The sequence below is a fragment of the Propithecus coquereli genome, unplaced genomic scaffold (assembly GCF_000956105.1).
Source record: "Propithecus coquereli isolate 6110/MARCELLA unplaced genomic scaffold, Pcoq_1.0 Scaffold567, whole genome shotgun sequence".
NCBI lineage: Eukaryota > Metazoa > Chordata > Mammalia > Primates > Indriidae > Propithecus > Propithecus coquereli.
Genome location: NW_012151585.1, coordinates 387,788 through 407,243, shown reverse-complemented (window position 1 = coordinate 407,243; position 19,456 = coordinate 387,788). Strand labels below are relative to the sequence as shown.

The window sequence follows — 19,456 nt, the reverse complement described above, 5'->3', positions numbered from 1 at the left end:
ACAGAGGTACAGATCTGTTGTTGATCATATGCCAAGATCCAAACTGGAACGTTCTACTTTGGTTGATACAGAAAAACACAGATGATGCCTTTTATGAGGGCAAGAAAAAAGAGTTGCTATAGCTTTTAACCTTATGATCCATATCTTTGCCAGGTGTGGTGGCTCACGCCTGTAATCCCAGCACTTTGGGAGGCTGAGGCGGGAGGATCACTTGAGGCCAGGAATTTGAGACCAGCCTGGGCAACACAGCAAGGCCTCATCTCTACCAAAAAAAAAAAAAAAGAATAAAAAAAACATAATGCATATCTTTAAAGATTAAACTCACTGATTGTGAGATGGAGAAAATAAGTTTTCCACCCTGTGAGTGGCAGGCCATGGCTGCTGGCCAAGGGCTAGGATGAGGCAGGTGGTGCCCAGGACAAAGAGACCAGCACCCAATGCATATGGCTGGCCTGGGATCCTGCGGCCCTCCCCTAGACCAACTAACCTAGGAATGAGTCTGCCACAATCCCACCTCATTCTTTCATACCCAAAGCCAGAGCCTTAAGCATCATGGGACCTTGTGTGTGTCTCACAGTAAGTGCCAATCTACTGGATAAGTGGCCTTCAAGTGGTGCTCCTAGAGTCCTGGGGGTCCCAGGCCACCCTTGCTTCCACCTTCACACAGTGGCCTAACTCTGGTTCTCTACATTGGACTTAATGCATAAAATAGTTTTCAAAGAAAGCATTCCATTGTATAAAATATTTTTAAAACATTTATTTTGAGTGCTGTTGTACATGGTAAGGTCACAAAGGGCGCTCAGCGATCCCCCAGCAACCTTTGATGACAGGAGGCATCAGTCCCTTTCTCCAAGGCACACGAGGAAAGCAGGTGTGACGTTAGGCCTTCAGGGTTCCCTCCCACTGGCTTTGGCTTGGAAGGCTGGAGCAATGGCCCAGGACCCAGCCTTGTCATCTCCTCTTCATGTGACCTGGGGCCTCTGGAAGGTTCAGTGTCCTCATCTGTCCTAACAGTGACAGCCATTTTCTCACAGAGTTGTCTTGAAGATTCAACGATTCCTTAGCACAGTGCCTGTCCCATGGTGCCTGCTTAGTGTAAACAGCAGGTGTCATATAAATGATGTACTCTTTGGCTGTGCCGGTCCCAGGTCAGCACAGTCATCCTCATGTGCACAGCCCTTTATTGTTTATAAAGTGCTCTCCAGAAAGTCACCCTGTGTGGGGGATGGGGAGAAGAAGTGGTTTAAGTCCTTTCAGACCCTACCTCCATTGCGTTTAATGCAGGTGTGACCTAGGGGCCCTGAAGCAAGTGGCACAATTCCAGCTTCCCCCAAAAGGCCTCGTTTAGAATCACCGAGCATTAGAACCAGCACCTGGGTCTGGCTGAGTACTGGGATCCACAGGGCACGTGGCGAAGGACAAACAAGTGGGTTCTACTGATAGCCTCTGGACTCCAGGATTATCCAAACCCCCACAGGGCCGGAGGATCTGGCTCACGACCAGCTATTCTAATCCAGAGGTTTTCAGACAAACAACATATGAGACCAACAAAAAGCACAACTGCTCCACTGGACGCAGAACTGTGGGTCCAGAGCCCAGTGGAGGCCCAATGCCCTTTCTCCAAACCTACCTGGACCCCACTTTGACAAAGGGTGTTCCCAGGGGTGCGATCTGGGGGAGCTGAGGGAGAAGAAGGATTGTCACTGTTCTAGACTGATTCTCTGTTTTACGGATGGAAGAACAGGCCCGCAGAACCCCAGGGCTGGTATGGCAGAGCCCCCAGCAAAGCAACTTTTCTGGCAGAAACCCAGATGGAAAAATTTCTTAAAAGGCATTTTAAAAAATAACTTTATTTGGTTTTATTTATTTCATTTTCTAAAATTCTAAATTAACATACCATAAAATAACTTTTGGGGGTGTACATTTGTATGAGTTTTAACACATAAAGAGAGTCATGTATCTACCACCACATGGAACAATTCTGTCACCTGAAAAAAATCCCCTCCTGCTTCCTCTTTCTGGTCAAACCCTCACCCCAGCCTCTTGCAAACACTCCTCTGTTCTGTGTCCCTGTAGATGTACCTTTTCTGGAATGTCAGATCAATAGAATCATACAGGGTATAACCTGGAGATTGCCTCCTTCCACTCAGCGTAGTATCTTTGAGATGCATCCATGCTGTTGTTTTTTGAAGCTGAATAGTATGTCATTGTATTGATGGGCCACGGTTAGTTTTACGCTCACCCCTTAAAGGATATTTTGGTTCTTCCCAGTTTTTGACAATTACAAATAAAGTTACTATAAACATTTATGTATAAGCTTTTGCGTGAACATGAGTTCTCATTTCTCTAAGGGATATAATTCAGAGTAGGGATAGCGGGGTCAAGTAGTAAAGGTATGTGTAATTTTGTAAGAAACTGCCAAACTTCTAGAGTAACCATTTTTTCTGTTCCCACCAGCATTGTATGAGATCCAGTTTCTCTGCATCCTCACCAGTGTTTGGTACTACCAGTACTTTTTTATGTTAGCCATTCTGATAGGTGTGTGGTATTAGCTTTTTTTATTTTAATTTGCATCTCCCTTATGGTTAATGATGTTGAACATCTCTTTATGTGCCTAATTTCTTTCCATATTTCCTCTTTGGTGAAGTATCTGTTGAAGTCTTGCACATTTTTTATTTATTTTATTTTATTTTTTTGTCTAGACCATGGATTCCTGAATCATTGCACATTTTTTAATTGAGTTGTTTTCTCATTGTTGAATTGCAAGAATTGTTTAAATATTTGGGATACAAATCCTTTATCAAATATGTAATTTGTAAATATTTTCTCCCGGTCAATAGCTTGCCTTTTCTTTCTCTTAAAAGTGTCTTTTGCAGAACAAATGTTTTTAATTTTGATGAAATATAATTTATCAAGTTTTTCTTTTGTGGATTGGTCTTTTTGGGTCATGTCTAAGAATTCTTTGCCTAATACCAGATCACAAAGATTTTCTCTGATGTTTTAAAGTTTTATATTTTTCATTTATTTCTGTGATCCTTTTGTATAAAGCATGGGGTTTAGGTTGAGGCTTGTATTTTTTTCATATGGATATCCAGTGGTTCCAACTCTGTTTGTTGAAAGCTATCCTGTCTCCATTGAGTTGCCTTTGCACCTTTGTGTAGGTCTATTTTTGGACTCTCTACTCTGTCTGATGTGTGAATCTTTACTTTCACCAATGCACACTATCTTGAATACTGCAGTTTTATAGTAAGCCTTAAAATCAAGTGGTATAGTTCCTCCAACTTTATTCTTCTTTTCAAAAACTGTTTTGATTATTCTAGTTTTGCCTATCCATGTAAATTTTAGAATTGTCTATATCAACAACAACAAAAATCCTGCTGGAATTTTGATTGTAATTGTGTTAAATCTGTTGATCCATTTGAGGAGTGTTGACATCTTTACCCTGTGGCATCTCCTGATCCATGAGCGTGGTATGTCTCTCCATTGATTTAGGTCTTTGATTTCCTTCATCAGTGTTTTTAGTTTTCCACATACAGATCTTATATGTATATATTTTTATTTTTATGAATGAAATAAGTACAGGTTGAGTATCCCTTGCCCATATATTAATAGGTCTCTTTACCCCTCTCTACTTTATGTTGTACTTGTGATATGTGGTACATCTACATATATTGAAAATCCTATGAGTGTTATAATATGTTAAATATGTTAAATACCTTAAGAGGAGAATATTTACTATTTATATTGTTCTTCCTTTATTATTTAATTTTTTTTAGAGACAGAGTCTCACTCTGTTGCCCAGGCTGGGGTACAGTGGCACAATCACAGCTTACTGCAGGCTCGAACTCCTAGGCTCAAGGGGTCCTCCCACTTCAGCCTCTGGAGTAGCTGGGACTACAGGCACATGCCACCATGCCAGGCTAATTTTTTGTTTATTTTTTGTAGAGATGGAGTCTCACCATGTTACCCAGGTTGGTCTCAAATTCATGTGCTCAAGAGATCTTCTCACCTTGGCCTCCCAAAGTGCTGGGATAACAGGAATGAGTCACCAAGCCTAGCCCCTTTATTCTTTAAATTCTAAGTTTCCCTTTGGTATCATTTCTCTTTTGTCTGAAGAACTTCCTTTAACAATTTTTTAGAGGATATCTTCTGGCAATGCATAATCTCAGCTTTCCTTCATTTGAACAATTTCTTTACTTTGTTTTCATTCCTAAGGATTATTTTAACTGGTATAGCCTCCTGGACTGACAGGGTTTTTTGCTCCTTCAGCACTTTAAAAATGTTCCACTGCCCTCTGGCCTGCATGGTTTCTTATCAGAAATCCACTGTCATTCTAATTGTTGTTTCCCAATAGGTAATGATTCATTTTTCTCTGGCTGCGTTCAAGATTTTCTCCTTGTCTTTGGTTTTCGACAGTTTGATCATGATGTATGTGGTTGTGGATTTCTTCAGGATATCGATATTGGAGTTCATTGAGCCTCTTGATTCTGTGTCTTTCAAAAATTTGGGAACTTTTCAGCTATTATTTCTCCAACTATTGTTTTCTGCACCATACTCTCTTCTGATTCTGTCTTTGATGACATGAACCTTAGACATTTTGATATTATACATAGATTCCTGAGACTGTTCTTTTTAAAATATTTTTTCTCTCTCCTGTTCATATTGGATAATGTATGAATTTTCTCTTGCTATAACAAATGACCACAAACTTAGTGGCTTAAAACAATACCCATTTGTTGTCTGACAATCTCCATAGGTCAGAAGTCTGATTGGAATTGACCGAGTCCTCTGCTTAGAGTCTCACAAGGTCAAAATCAAGCTGTTTCATAAGGCCAAAACCAAGTGCATGTTTCACTGGAGCCTCTAGGGAAGAATCTGCTTCCAAGCTCATCTGGGTTCTTGGCTGAATTCAGTTCTTCTCAGTTGTAGGACAGAGGACCCCATTTCCTTACTGTCAGCTGAGGACTAGACTTTTCTCCTAGAAGCTGCTCACATTCCTTCTTATGCTTTCCACATGGCCCCCTCCAGAAATGGCAGGTTGAATCCCTCTCACACTTTGAATACCTCCAACATTTCCTTCTGCTGCATCTCTCTGAATCCCGCCAGAGAAGAGCTCTCTGCTTTTAAGGACTAATGTGATGAGATTGGGCCTACCCAATAATCCAGGATAATCCCAATTTTAAAATCCTCCAATTATATCTGCAGAGTCCCTTTTGTATATAAAATGACATTTGAATTTTCCAGGGATTAGGGCAGGAACATCTTTGGCAGGGGTGGGCATTGAATCTACCACAGATCATTTATTATTTCTTTATATTTTTTAAAAATGATGTTGGAGGCTGGGTGCAGTGGCCCATGCCTGTAATCCCAGCACTTTGAGAGGCCGAGGTGGGAGGATCACTTGAGGCGGGGAGTTCCAGACCAGCCTGGGCAACATCTCAAGACCCCATCTCTACAAAAAGTAACAGAATTACCCAGGCACAGTGGCACGTACCTGTATGTAACTGTAGTCCTAGCTACTCTAGAGGCTGAAGTGGGAAGATCACTTGAGCTTTGAGTTTGGTGTTACAGTGAGCTGTGATTGCACCACTGCACTCTAGCCTGGGTGGCAGAGCAAGACCCTGTGTCATAAAAAAAAAAGAGAAACCATGTTGGGATTTTTTTTTTTTTAAGTGATGGGATCTCACTTTGTTGCCCAGGCTGGTCTCACACTCCTGGCCTCATGCCAGGTTCATTTCTACTGATCTATCTTAAGTTCACTGACTCCTGTCATCTCCATTCTGCTATGAAATGCAGTATATTTTCAAATTTTGATTATTGTATTTTCTTAGTCCTAAAATTTCTGTTTTTTTCTGTCTTCTATTTCTCTGCAAAGACTTTCTATCTTTCATTTCTAAAGTCTTTTTCTGATAATTCCAATATCTGAGTCATCTCAGGGTTTAGACTTTCCTGGTTTTTTGTATGTAAAGTAATTTTGGATTGTATCCTAGAAGTTCTGAATATTGTGTCATGAGACTCCAGGTGTTGTCTGAATCCTCTGGAAAATACTGGGTTTTGTTTTAGGAGGCAGTTGACCCAGAGTCAACTGATTTGCTTTCTGTGGGCTGTAGTTCCAATAGCAGTTCAGTTTTGGAAGCCATGTAAGTCAGATCTATCCCAAGCTTGTACCACCCAGTGGCCGGTCTGAAACCTGTGTTTTCCACCTAATAGTTCAGGTCTCAAAGTCATTGCCATACTGTTTAGGGTCAGAGCCGTGCATGGGAGCCTACGACTTCGTATGCAACTTTATGGGATGCATTTCACAAGCTCTCTGCTGTTGGCAATCTCCCTCACACTCTCCCCACCTTTTCCCAGTCCTCTAGCTAGAAATCAGGGCCTTTAGTCTCCCTGCTCTGTGACTGGATTTTCTCTGTGGCCAAGTGACAGGGTGAAGAGAGAGAAAACGCAATGAATGTGGATTCCTCTCTCTGGCTTTTCAGACCACAGTTCCTTTGGTCAGAGAAAAGGATTCCCCGCTGTCAGAAGTTCTCGGCGCTTTCCTGCTGCCACGGCTACTGCTGCTGCTGAGTTTCAAGTGTAGTATAGGGCTTGCCTGGGGGCAGGGCCAGACAGAAAAGAAAATAAGGGATTTCCTCACTTTCTGTCTTCTAGGGGTTCCCCTCCCTACTCCTCAGAGCAGAAAGACAGGGCTTCTCTTAGAGTTCTCCCTCAGTAAACAGTTCAGGATTCACAGTCCCTTTGAGACCAGTCACGGAGATACGGGAGCGAAAAAACAAAACAGGAAACTCACTAACACATTGTTTATACTTCAAGTTCTGGGTCCCTTCCCCAATCCACCTGCTCTCATTTCTTCTTCAGAGTCCTCAGATAGCCACTTCATGCATTCTGTCCAGGGCCTTTAGTTGCAGCCAGGGGGAGAGACAGACTGTACTTATTCTGTCTTACGTAGAGCTGGAACCCTAAGAAACTTACTTATTTTGAAAAAAAACACACTCAGCTTGGATGCAGTGGCTCACACCTGTAATCCCAGCACTATGGGAGGCTAAGGCAGGAGGATCATTTGAGGCCAGGAGTTCCAGACCAGCCTGGGCAACATAGCAAGACCCATCTCTATAAAAAAATTAAAAAATTTAGCCAGGTGTGATGGTGCACACTTGTAGTCCTAGCTATACAGGAAGCTGAGGCCGGAGGATCACTTGAGCCCAGGAGTTTGAGGCTGTAGTAAGCTATGATCAGGCCACTGCACTCCAGCCTGGGTGACAGAAGAGACTTCATCTCAAAAAAATATATGTATGGTCATTTGTGGAAAAAGAAAAACAATCTACAATATTCCTATCCTGCTAACCAAGTGAACATTTTGATATTGTGCTATATTTCCTTCCAAGCATTTTTTTCATAGTTGAGAAAATATAATTTTCAGTCTTCCTTTTTTTTTTTTTTTTTTTTGAGACAGAATCTTGCTCTGTTGCCTAGGCTAGAGTGCCATGGTGTCATCCTAGCTCACAGCAACCTCACACTTCTGGGCTCAAGCGATCCTCCTGCCTCAGTCTCCCAGAATGCTAGGATTATAGGCGTGAGCCACCGTGCCCGGCCCAGTCCTCCTTTTTTTATTCCTTTTAAGATACTGACAATTGGATGTGGGACCAGGATTTCATATCCTAAGTGGAAGAGGTCGAGGTGAGGGCCCTTGGGAGGATCTAAGTCTTTTTCCCAAACAGTTGACCTGTTCTTTTGGACTCAGAGCAGAGTGGCCTTTTACTGACACAACCTAAGAAGAAGAAGGTCATGTTGGAGTTTTAATGCAACCCTGCAGTAAAGGAAATTGAAATGGTCCCACAGCCTCACAGCTTGGCTTGGAACAGGGACTCTAGGCTTCTGTTGGATTTCATGAAACTTTAGCTTTCCCACTCCAAAAGTAAGGAATCGCTTTCTTTCTTTTCAATTAATTAAAATCAATTAAATTTGGTTTGAGAGGTTTCTGTGAAGTTCATAATCCCCTGCCAGATAAAGAGGGACATGCTGGTGGCCCTGAATGACCTCCGTTGAGATGGCGATCTCATTACAAATTCCAGGGGCAGGTAGCTCTTGAGCTTGAAGCACACAGCCTGGCTTACCTCTCCTGGGATGTTAAATCCAAATGCCCTAAGGATCCATCACCCCCAACCTGTGGATTTAGGACCTACTCATCACCTAAGAAGGAGCTTGGGATGACAGTCAGGAGGTGTGGATTCTCATCCTGACTCTTCAACCACTTGGCTTTGACTTCCAGCAGACCCTGGAATTTTTCTGGAATTCTGCCTCCTCTGTAAAATGGGAATCACAGTGCCATCTGTGGTGGCCAAAAGAATGCATCCCAGAGACCTCCAATTACAGAAAGCAAAGTTGACCAAAGGCCCCAACTGTGGCATTCTGAAATCCATCACTGTGTTTATACTGAGACCAGACTTTCTGACTTCCTTGAGGCTTCCGGAGTGCAGCAGGGATACTGAGGCAGGCCCGTTTCCAGGAGACAGAGGACTCTTCTGATTGGCTCAAGAACTCCCAATAGCCTTGCGGAGCTTTCCTTGGCCCAGGGTGGTCAGGAATGGCTTCCACCCAACCTTGTTTCCCTAACTCTTCCACTTGGAATCAGACTTATCCCAGTCTGACAGCTGTCCCGGCCTCCCCCAGCTCCCACACCAGTTTCTCTCACAGATGTTCACCCTTAAAAAACCCTTGCACTGGCCGGGCGCGGTGGCTCACGCCTGTAATCCTAGCACTCTGGGAGGCCGAGGTGGGTGGATCGCTCAAGGTCAGGAGTTCAAGACCAGCCTGAACAAGAGTGAGACCCCGTCTCTACTAAAAAATAGAAAGAAATGATCTGGACAACTAAAAATATATATATACAAAAAATTAGCCAGGCATGGTGGCTCATGCCTGTAGTCCCAGCTACTCAGGAGGCTGAGGCAGGAGGATCGCTTGAGCCCAGGAGTCTGAGGTTGCTGTGAGCTAGGCTGATGCCACAGCACTCTAGCCTGGGCAAGAGAGTGAGACTCTGTCTCAAAAAAAAAAACAAAAACAAAAAAAAAACCCTTGCTCTTTGAAGACCATCTCTGTGTCTGCTTCCCTGAGGACCCAGACTAGCACACCATCCTGCCCACCTCTCAGAGGTGCAAAAGCAGAACATTTTAAACACAGAAAAGCCTCTTACCATAGATCTTTCTAGACTTTGCCTTTGCAAAATATTTGTAATGACTTTCTCTGGGGAAAAAAGGATGTTTTGTTGACTGAGCTGGGCAATGGCAGACTGGTGGTTTCTTGTGGCAAACAGGGTGGCCCCATATAGCTGAAAGAGTCAGGGCAATGGAGTGGGCTTGGAGATATCACAGCATCCAGGGCTTCAAAAACCAGGCCAAAAAGCCCAGGACTTGTCCTGTCTGCAGTGGGGAGTAGAGAAGGCAGCCTCCTCCAGCCCTCACTGAGCAAACATTTGCGAAGCATCACTGGGGGCAGGGATTGTGCAGTACTTGGTCAAGCAGGATACAAACAGGTGTGGCTGACAAAATCCCATCCAGAGCAGGAAGCTCCCAGATTAATTCCTCATGGCCTCAGGCTGTGTCCTCAAGTCCTCAGTCACATAACAAATATTCACTGATGTGGGAGCCAGCCTCTGTCCTCAATGATCATACCTTGCTGGTATTCTTGCCCTTGTATAGTCAATGTGGGATGGCCCAGGCCAAATAAACTTGGCCTGTGTAACCAATAAAATAATGGAGAAGTGACAGAGTGTGACCTTAGAGATTAGGACACTGTAGCTCCTTGCTCTTTTGGGAATCACTCATTCTGATGGAAGCCAATTACCATGTTATGAGGAGACTCAAGGAGCCGTATGGGGAAGCCCACGTGGCAAGGAACTGAGGCCTCCTGCCAACAGTAATGTGAATGACCTATCTTGAAAGTAAATCCTCCAGCTCCAGTCAAGCTTTCAGTTGACTGCAGCTTGGGCCAACATCTTGATTACAACAACTTCGTGAGAAACTCTAAGCTGGCACCACCCCCACTAAGCCACTCCCAAATTCCTGATCTACTGAAACTGAGATCATACATATTTGTTATTTTAAGCCACAATGTTGGCCAGGCGCAGTGGTTCACACCTGTAATCCTAGCACTCTGGGAGGCTGAGGTGGGAGGATCGCTTGAGCTCAGGAGTTCGAGACCAGCCTGAGCAAGAGTGAGACCCCGTCTCTACTAAAAATAGAAAAATTAGCCAGGCGTCATGGAATGCACCGGTAGTCCCAGCTACTCAGGAGGTTGAGGCAGAAGAATAACTTGAGCCCAGGAGTTTGAGGTTGCAGTGAGCTATGATGATGCCACTGCACTCTACCCAGGGTGATAGAGAAAAAAAAAAAAAGGAAATTGGACCCCCCTCCTCACTCCCCCTTACATAAAAAAAAAAAATAACAAAGAAAAAACAAAACAAAAGCCACAATGTTTTGGGTAAACTGTTACCCCAAATCAATACGACTGATGCCCACTCTGCCCCCAGCACTGTCCCCACTGTCATCTACTCACCTGGACCTCAACAACAGGTCTTCTCTGGTCTCCCTGCCTCCTATCTCAAGGCTCTCCAATTTTTTCCTCCATGTAGTGTTTTTTTTTTTCCTCTCCTGGATGCTCCTTGCCAACTCCATGTAATGTTAACGTTGGGGGTGGGGGTGGGGGGGGTAGGGGAACCAAACTCTAAAATAATTTCAAAGAGATTTACTCTGAGCCAAATTTGAGGACCATGACCAGGAGGAGCCATGCTCAAGAAGTCTTGAGCAAGTGGACTTGGTGTGGCTGGGTTACAGTTTGGTTTTATACATTTCAGGGAGACAGGGGTTACAGGTAAAGTCATAAATCAATATGTGGAAGGCATACATTGGTTTGGCCCAAAAAGGTAGGCCATCTCGAAAGGGGGGGCAGGCGCTTACAGGTAATAGGTGGGTTTAAACATTTTTTGACTTGTAATTGGTTAAAGACATGAAGCTTTGTCTAGAGGGTGGGAATATTTTAAGATAAGAAGCTCTTAATCAGAGATAAGCCACCAGACATATATTTGTTGTGTAAATTGAGGACCTGCAGATTTGCCTTGAATGCCCTTAGGCCTGTTAATGGGTTACAAAGGATGTCCCCAAGAAGGGAGGGAACATGTTGAGGCCTGTCTGACCTCCTTCCTCCTGGCTGGCAATGTCGTTTTAGGATATTCCTTTGGCCACGAGGGGTCCATTCAGTCAGCCGGTGGGGGGGTGAGCCTTAAAATTTTATTTTAGTTCACAGCAGGATCTAGACTAAACTGAAGATCCATGTGTCAAGAAATGTTTATTGAAGATCATGGCTCTTTCCTGCTCAAAACCTTCCATGGCTTTCCATTAAGTGGCCTGCAGTTAAATATTTTGTGCTATTTCCAGGAAGTGTTTGCAACTGAGCAGGAACAGGGCAGTGATGGAGGAGCTGACATCCTGAGCTGATCTGAGGGCAGAGTGGGGAGCAAGAAAAGTCCTCGTTTGCTCTGGCTCCCTGGAATGACAATCCAAGGGCCACCAGGGGAGGGCGGGAGGGGCACCCTGGCAGCTGAGACTGAGACGAGGCTTTGTTCTGAAGTCCACAATGGCAGGATGCCCAGCACAGAGCCAGCTTCCCCAGCTTCCGGCAGGACCATGCTCCGGGGACTCTCAGCGTGCAGTGGAAGGCTGAGGAAAGGTGGAGTCCGTTTGCTAACATTGATCGAGGACCTACTACGTTTCAGATGCTGTTGCCAAGCATTCCCCTCGCCTTGGCCCATTACAGCTTCCTGCAGTGGGGTGGGGGCTTAGGTTCGTTCTACTGCTACTCCCACTTAATCCAGAGGCATAGGAGGGGAAGGCCCTTGCCCAAGGTCACACAGCTCAGATATGCCAGAGCCAGGATTTGAACCCAGGTCTGACTCCAGAGCTCCTGTTCTTTTTTTTTTTTTTTTTTTTTTTGAGACAGAGTCTCGCTTTGTTGCCTGGGCTAGAGTGAATGCCGTAGCGTTAGCATAGTTCACAGCAACCTCAAACTCCTGGGCTCAAGTGATCCTCCTGCCTCAGCCTCCCAAGTAGCTGGGACTACAGGCACAAGCCACCACGCTCGGCTAATTTTTTGTGTCTATTTTTAGTTGACTGGCTAATATATTTTTTTTTTCTACTTTTAGTAGAGATGGAGGTCTCGCTCTTGCTCAGGCTGGTCTCGAACTCCTGACCTCAAGCCATCCTCCTGCCTCTGCCTCCCAGAGTGCTAGGATTACAGGTGTGAGCCACCACGCCCAGCCGAGAGCTCCTGTTCTTGACTTGTATTTTCTCCCATCTACTCCCTGCCAGACTCTGGGCTGGGGCTGGGGAGACCACAGCAAGCCCTCCTGGAGCCCAGCTTGGTGGAAAAGAAAGACGGTAATCCAGCTCTGAGGGTGGGATGTGACCAGGGCCCTGCCTGGAGAGGTGCAGGGAGCTGAGGTGACCTTTAGGTGGAGCTTGGAACCTAGCTTGGCATGGCATGGGGCGGGAATGGGGGAGGGGAGAGCTTCCCAAGGAAGGTGACACCTGTTGTCCCAAAGAAAGGCTTCCCAGCAGGGACTGAGTGCAGACACTGAGGCTCAGGGAGGTAAAGAGACTTGCCTTAGGCAACAGCGCTGAGAGGCAGAGCCTGGAGGGATAATGACCTTTCAATGGGACACTCAGTGAGCCCTCCCCTCTAGTTATCACTGTGGTCCTCATTCCCAAGGACACTGTCAGCCCAGGAGAGACCAGCCCGAGGTCACACTGTGAGTAGGAGGAGCCAGGATTCAAACCCAGGCTTCCTGACTCCCAGTCCAGTGCTCTCTGTGCCCACCGCTGGGAGGAGGGAGAAGAAGGGTTTTGGCTATGGCCTTAGGAAATCACCTCAATGCCCGATGGTCCTGAATCTGGTGATACACCAACTCCCAGATCAAGCACATCTTCAGTTACCCCCCTACCCTGTCCCCACAACCACCAGGGGCAGGCTTTGATCTGACAGGCAGCTCACTCATTAGCCTAGCATCCCGTGAGGCCCAGGAGCCTGGGTGAGGGTGGTGCAGGAGGCTCCTACTAGGGCAGTGGCCCCCTTGGCTGGAGAAGGGTCCTGAGTCACCGAGGAGGCTCTGCCTAACCAAAGCCATCGATCCCTCTGTCTTGCCTGGCAAAGCCTGAGTCCGGAGGTACCCAAGCTACACAGGGACTGGGCTGGGCTAGTGGCATCTCTGAGTCATAGGGAGAGGGGGTGGTGGGTGACTCAGCCCAGGCCCACTTCCCCTCCTGCAAGGCCAGTTTGGGTGGAGCCTGGGGCCGGGAAACCCTGTGCCTGTCCTCGAGGCCCTCCCTTCCCACCTCCCCATCCAGCCTTGGGCTGACCCTTCACGCAGCCCTGCCTAGCACTGGCTGGCATAGTGGTCCTTCGTGAATTCTGGTTACGGGAAGGAATGAATGATTCATCCCTGAATCCCAGTGTCCCCAGACCCAGCCCGAGCCTGGTCTAGCGCCCCATCCTCACACAAAGGGGACATTTTCCAGATGGATCTGGAACCTCAGAGAGGGTGGGTGACTAGCCCAAGACAGGGACAGAGCCAACTGGCACCATCGCCTCCTTCCTCACTCGTGGCCCTGTTCGCCAGGCTCCACATTCAAATCCTCTCCATGGAGATCATCAACCCATTTTGCAGACCTGGAAGCTGAGGCTCAGGCTCAGGGGAGGCTCACAGTGAGGGGGGCCAAGCAGGATTAGTCCCAGGTCTTCCCACTCCAGGCTGGGTCCTTAGGATTGTTTACAAGTGGTCTTGAGGGAGGTAACCGGATGGAGGGAGTTAAGTGTATAGAGCCTCAGAGAGGCAACATGACAAAGCCAAGGGCGGCCAGCCAGTCAGGAGGCTCTGGGCTAACTCTAGGGGTTAGTTTCCCTACATGGGAGCCCTGCTCCCCTGCCAAGGCCCCTGACGTCCCCATCAGGAGAGGTGCATGTTTGGGTTTTCTCCCTCAGGCGAGGGTTTAGTCATAAGAAGAGGGGAGGATGTGTAGGAAGAGGGTACCAACGTTGCGAAGGCTCCAGTGAGTGGTCCTGGCATCGTGGGGACCTGAAGGAAGTCGCTGAGGCTGGAAGGCAGAGCCCAGGGGGAAGAGAAGGGAGCGCTGGGCAAGGCCACAGGGCCAGGTCCTGAGGGACCTGTAGTCTAGGGAAGGAAGTTCTGACTTTGTCCCATGAGCAGCAAGGAGCCACAGAGTGTGTGTTTTAGAAAGATCCCTCTGCAAGAAGGGGGCCGCGTGGAAGATGGAGTAGAGAGGCCAGGGCACAGCAGAGGGATTTAAGGGAACAGGGCAGGGTTAGGGGCCTGGACAGGCCACAGTGGGTAAGGGAAGATGTCCTAGTTTCTGCGCGGGGGGCCCACCACTCTCCCTATATTCCCTTGTCTGTGCCCTCAAGGAAGGACACAGGCATACAAGCAAAAATAGTTTATTTGAGGACGGATGACCCAAAATTGGGGGACTCAGGGGTGAGGCCACAGCAGCTGCCTGGAGTTGGCACAGACCACCCCAACTCCCTAAGAGAGCCCAGAAGCAAAGAAACCCTTCCCTGGGGCCCCCTAGCTGCCTCCCCCCAGAGGAAGGATTGTGCAACCGCCAAAAATCATCATCGTCGTCATTATAACACATTGAGGTTTTCAAAGTTTGCCCGGTAATTTTCGGCGCAGTAGCTGATACTGATCCTAATAATTACTCCTACAAGCACGGTGACCGTGCCAGGCTTGGACCCACCATCCAGTGGTGAGCAGGGTCTGTGATGGGGGGGAGGCGGACAGGGACAGGAGGTAGGTCTCTCTGGGAGTCCCTGTTCCAGCCTCCAAGGCAGCCCTTCCAGAAGGTGCCCCACCCTCCCATGGGCCCCAGCAGTGGCAGCTGCCTGTTGTCCACCCTTCCCGTGGCCACTGGCCGAAGTTAGATTCAGTCTGGGGCTATCCCAGGTGGCCCCTGAGCTCCTCCAGGTCTCAAAGACCCTTGCCACCCTGGTCCCTCGGCCACAGCCCCCGGCGGGCAGCCCAGGAGGCCACAAACTCACAATTGTGAAAAAGGAACATTCCTGAAAGAGTCAGTGCGATGCCCACGTAGCTAAGGGCACTGAGGCAGCTGCCGAACAAGAGCCGGGACAGGACAAGGTTGCCCACGACGGTGAGGTTGCCCAGGACGTGGACGGTGAGGGCAGAGGTGAGGGCCAGCAGGGAGAAGCTGGCCAGGTTGTAGAGCACAGACAGCAGGCAGCTGAGCACGATGCAGGCCCAGAGGCGAGAGTCGGCAGGAGTGGGCGGCGGGGCCACACCAGCCTCCAGCACCAGGGCCGCGCCCGCCAGCAGGCAGAAACTGGGCAGCGAGGTGGCGTACAGCAGGGTCACCGCGTCCAGCCTCTCCTCCTGCAGCAGGGCACCTGCAACCAGGACAGCGGCCATCAGCACCCAGGCGGAGACAACCGCCACTCGCCCAACCCAGTATGACCTCTATGGCCGATCCTCCAAGAAGCCTACCCAATCCCTGGGCCAGGGTTAGTGGCTCCTGCTCTGAAATGTGACAATCAAGCATCAGAGTCAAACTTCCTGGGTTTGTGGCCTGGGTCCACTCCTGACTAGCTATGACCTGGTCTCCAACAAGAGGCACTTAACCTCTGTAAGCTTCGGTTTCCTCACCTGGAAAGTTGGATAATCATAAAGCCTAACACATGGGGTTGTTGCCAAGATTTTAAAAGAGAACATACCCTTACAAGGCAAATTTTCAGTAAATGTAAAATAAATAAATAAGTCTCTTACTACAAGCCATCTCCCACAGGCTGAAACAATCATCTTGCTTGGGAGATCCAAACGATCGATAAACACAAAAAGTGCCTCCAAAAAAGAAAAATTCTTTAGATGCTACCCCAGCCCTGCAGGAAAAAGTCTTAGGTTCTTAAACCAGCTGTGAAGACCCTGCACTCAGTGGCCCAGACCACCTTTTGTGGCCTCAGCCCTTATCATATCCACCAGAACTCCACACTGCAGTTCCAGCCCCCATAGCAGGGATGGGCTGGCAGAGGGTCCCAGCTCTGCCACTTAATAGCTACATGGCCTTTATGTTAAAAGGAGAAGAAGTGGAAGAGTTTTCAAATAATAAGTTGTTTGAGTGAAAATGGTGGGTCCATTCATTGCTTCATTCGCTTATGACCATGGGAATGACAAGGAAACAAGAAAGTCATTGTGGGCTCTTGGCTAACACTCACTGTTTATAACTGATCATCAGCATTTTTTTTTTTTGCTACCAACACTGGGACATGTGGAGATGAATCCAGGACTAAGAGGAAACCTTTTACCTTTGCAAGGAAAGGGGGACCCTGCCGTCCTGCATATGTTTGAACGTGTGCCTGTGTGTGCCTGTGCGTACACGTGCTACCACCCAGCCAATTCCCAAAGGAAGTAGTGATCGCAGTCACTCATATACAGCCCAGGTGACTGACAGTATTTGCACAAGGGCAATGATGGTGTGGGACCCACTCCAAGTGTTCGTGGAGAGAGATGAGTAATCAATACAGGCCCCCTCCCAGGGCTCTCTGAATCTCTGCATTTTCTGACACACACTTTCCAAAGAGTCAAAGAGACGCTTACTCATAGGCTACGCTTAGAATAGGACATTTTACTTCTCTCTCGATTTCATTCTGATGTTTGGCTTTGTTCTCTAGGCAACAGTCCCTCCAGCTCAAGCGTTTCTAGAAATGAACAGATAATCAGAATACCTCCTGCTTGTTGGCTCCAAATTTAGCACTGTTACGAGCTGCCTGTGGCCTGCACGTGGAAGGTCCCGTTCCAGGAAGGCGTTTGGGGTTTCAGGTGAACTTCCCCTTTGGCGAATTTCACCCTCTGCAAGGCAGCCGGGCAGGGAGGTTCTAACCTCCCCATCCATCCCCTGGCTTGCTGTGCATGCCACCCAGCCCTTCCCCTCCCCTCCCTGCAGCCCAGGGAAGGGGCATTGATCTACTATCAGAGGAGACTCACCCCTTCTTGGGGCCCCCAAAATGTCAGCCTGTCCTTTTGCCTCCTCAGTGACCCCTACCCTGCCAATCCGCACTCCCTTCCATCAGAATCAAGCTTCTGCCACAGGCAGACAGCAACTGACCCTCCTGTAAACCCTGTCCACTTCTGCCTTCTCCCCTTCGCTCCTTCACTAGCTGTGTGACATTAGGCAGGTCACCGTCTCTCCATGCCTCAGTCTCCTCGTGTGAAGTATGGGGAGGGCAGCAACACTGCTCTCACAGGGGCACGTGAAGTGCTGAACACAGAGCCTGATGCCCAGTGATAGCTGCGCACCCGGCAGCTGGCATGACCCTCACACTCCGCTCCTGCTGGCTGACACCCCGTGCCCCAGCACGGCCTGTTTCTCATACCCACAACACCCTTTCCTGCTCTATCAGTATGAAGGGCCGGGCCCCATGCGGGCACCTGGGGAGGCCTCCGCAAGTGCTCGCTGTCACGATCGCATCATTGTCATCATCACTGCACACCTCGTCCCCTAAGCAGCCTTCTCAGGCCTCCCTAGGAAGAAGCAACTGGCCCACCACACCTGTGACTCCCTTGGCTCTAGAACTTCTCCCATTGTGGTCTCCCCAATCAGCCTGAGCACCCAAAAGCTAGGAACAGAGCCAGGCTGCTCTGTGACATGTGGGGCCAGCTGAGAATGGGCTCAGCGAGCTGGGATCCTGCTTCCCAGCCTTTCTGTGGATAGCAGGGTGGCATCGCCCCTCTCCCCTGCAACTAGCCCGGATAGAAGGGGAGCCGCCGGCCCTGCCCATGGCTGCCTGGGCTCTCCTCTTCCTAGACTCTTGTCTTCTGCTCCCACAGACTCTGCTTTCAGGAAAGAAGCCGGCGTCCGCCATTTACAGTCTAGCCTGCGTCTGGCCCTGGTTCCTCTCCCGGAGCCCCTGGCAGTAGAAACCTCCTCTTGTTCAAAACCCATCTCAGCCCCTGGCTCCAGTCTGTGCCTCTCTGTCTCTGCATCTCTGTTAGTGGGGCCTCCAGCCTCCTAAGCACCCTCCTTAGCACCCTGAGCCATGTGGTCTAAACAGCCCATCAATCCAGCTGTCAGAGCTATCAATAAATACATCATTTAAGGAGTACTGCTCTGTGCAAGGCCCCTGGGCAAGGTGCTGGGGACACAGAGTTGCCCCAAGGTGTTACCAGTGGTAAGCAGACAGGTGACCACGTGGCATGAGACAGGGCCTCCAGAGCCACAATGGGGGAAGCAGAGAGAGCTGTGGGAGCCCAGAACAAACACCCAACCCACCCAGGAGTCAGGGAGTTGAGATTTGGGAGTGAGGGAGAGAGCTGGCAGAAGCCAACAAGTGGCCAGATGCCAGGCACATGCCACTCTTTGCCCACGTGCAGGAGGCCTGGCCAGCCATAGCCTCTCCTGCAGGCTGGGCTGCCTGGGGCCCTGTGTGAAGAGTGCTGGCCTCAGGACGGGCAGTGTGGGCCTCGATGCTGGGACCTTCACAGCCTCATGGCCCTGCCCAGGAGGGCCCCACAGGGTCAGGTTTCTCAGTGCCGACTCATGCCCAGAGCTCATGCCCTACCTCAGTCCCCAGCTCTCATGTAACCTGCCTGCAAAAATAGAACTGGGCTTTGGCCCTGCCCCATGGCCTGGGAGAATGGGGACAGGGCCTCTAGGTCCCAGCTCTGAAGAGTCCAGGACAGGGCTGGGCTCTGACTTCAAACTTCCCTGGCTACAGGCTGCCCCCAACCCCAGCCCAGCACCCCTGGAGCCCCTCTTCCTTCTCCCAGGCCTGCATCATGGGATCTCAGAGCAAGAGGGGAGAGCAAGAGCCCTCCTGGACTCCATCAACTCTGACCCTCCTCCACTGAACAGATGGGGAGACTGAGGCCCAGATAAGACCAGACATGCCCAAGGTCAACTAGCAGGTATGAGCAAAGTTATGGCTGTAACATAGGCCTCCTCACCCCAAGTGGGCGCCCTGGCCTCCCCCATGCCTTCCTTGGTTTAAGGCGGAGAGAGGGTGGGGGCTGTGACTCAGATGCCCCTTAGTAGGACAGGCAGAAAGCCAGCCTCCACCCTCAGGCAGAATGATCTAGCAAGGTCTAGGCCTAGAGCCTTGGCCTTATCCTGCCCAGAGCCCCACTGTCCCTTTTCATCAGAGCCAGTGTCTGGAGTCATACACACCAGGCTTCGTGTCCTTAGGAGCCATGTGACCATGTGCAAATCATGAACCTCTCTGGGTCTCAGTCCCATCATCTGTAAAATGGGGATGAAGGTGGTGGTTGCCATGACAACTTAAGGTCAACACTCAGCACACTGTTAGCCGGGAGTGGTGGCTCACGCCTGTAATCCTAACACTCTGGGAGGCCAAGGTGGGAGGATTGCTTAAGGTCAGGAGTTCGAGA

The 19,456-nt window shown here is 48.9% G+C and overlaps 1 protein-coding gene across 1 annotated transcript in view; it reads right to left on the bottom strand.

Moving 5' to 3' along the window:
• Positions 1-14,945: 14,945 nt before the first annotated feature.
• SLC35E4 (solute carrier family 35, member E4) overlaps positions 14,946-19,456 on the bottom strand; it is a 6,044-nt gene continuing 1,533 nt past the window's right edge. The window contains exon 2 of the mRNA XM_012657963.1: positions 14,946-15,465. Coding sequence (XP_012513417.1) covers positions 15,032-15,465 — 434 coding nt within the window. The 3' untranslated portion in view covers positions 14,946-15,031. The remainder of the gene's footprint in view (positions 15,466-19,456) is intronic.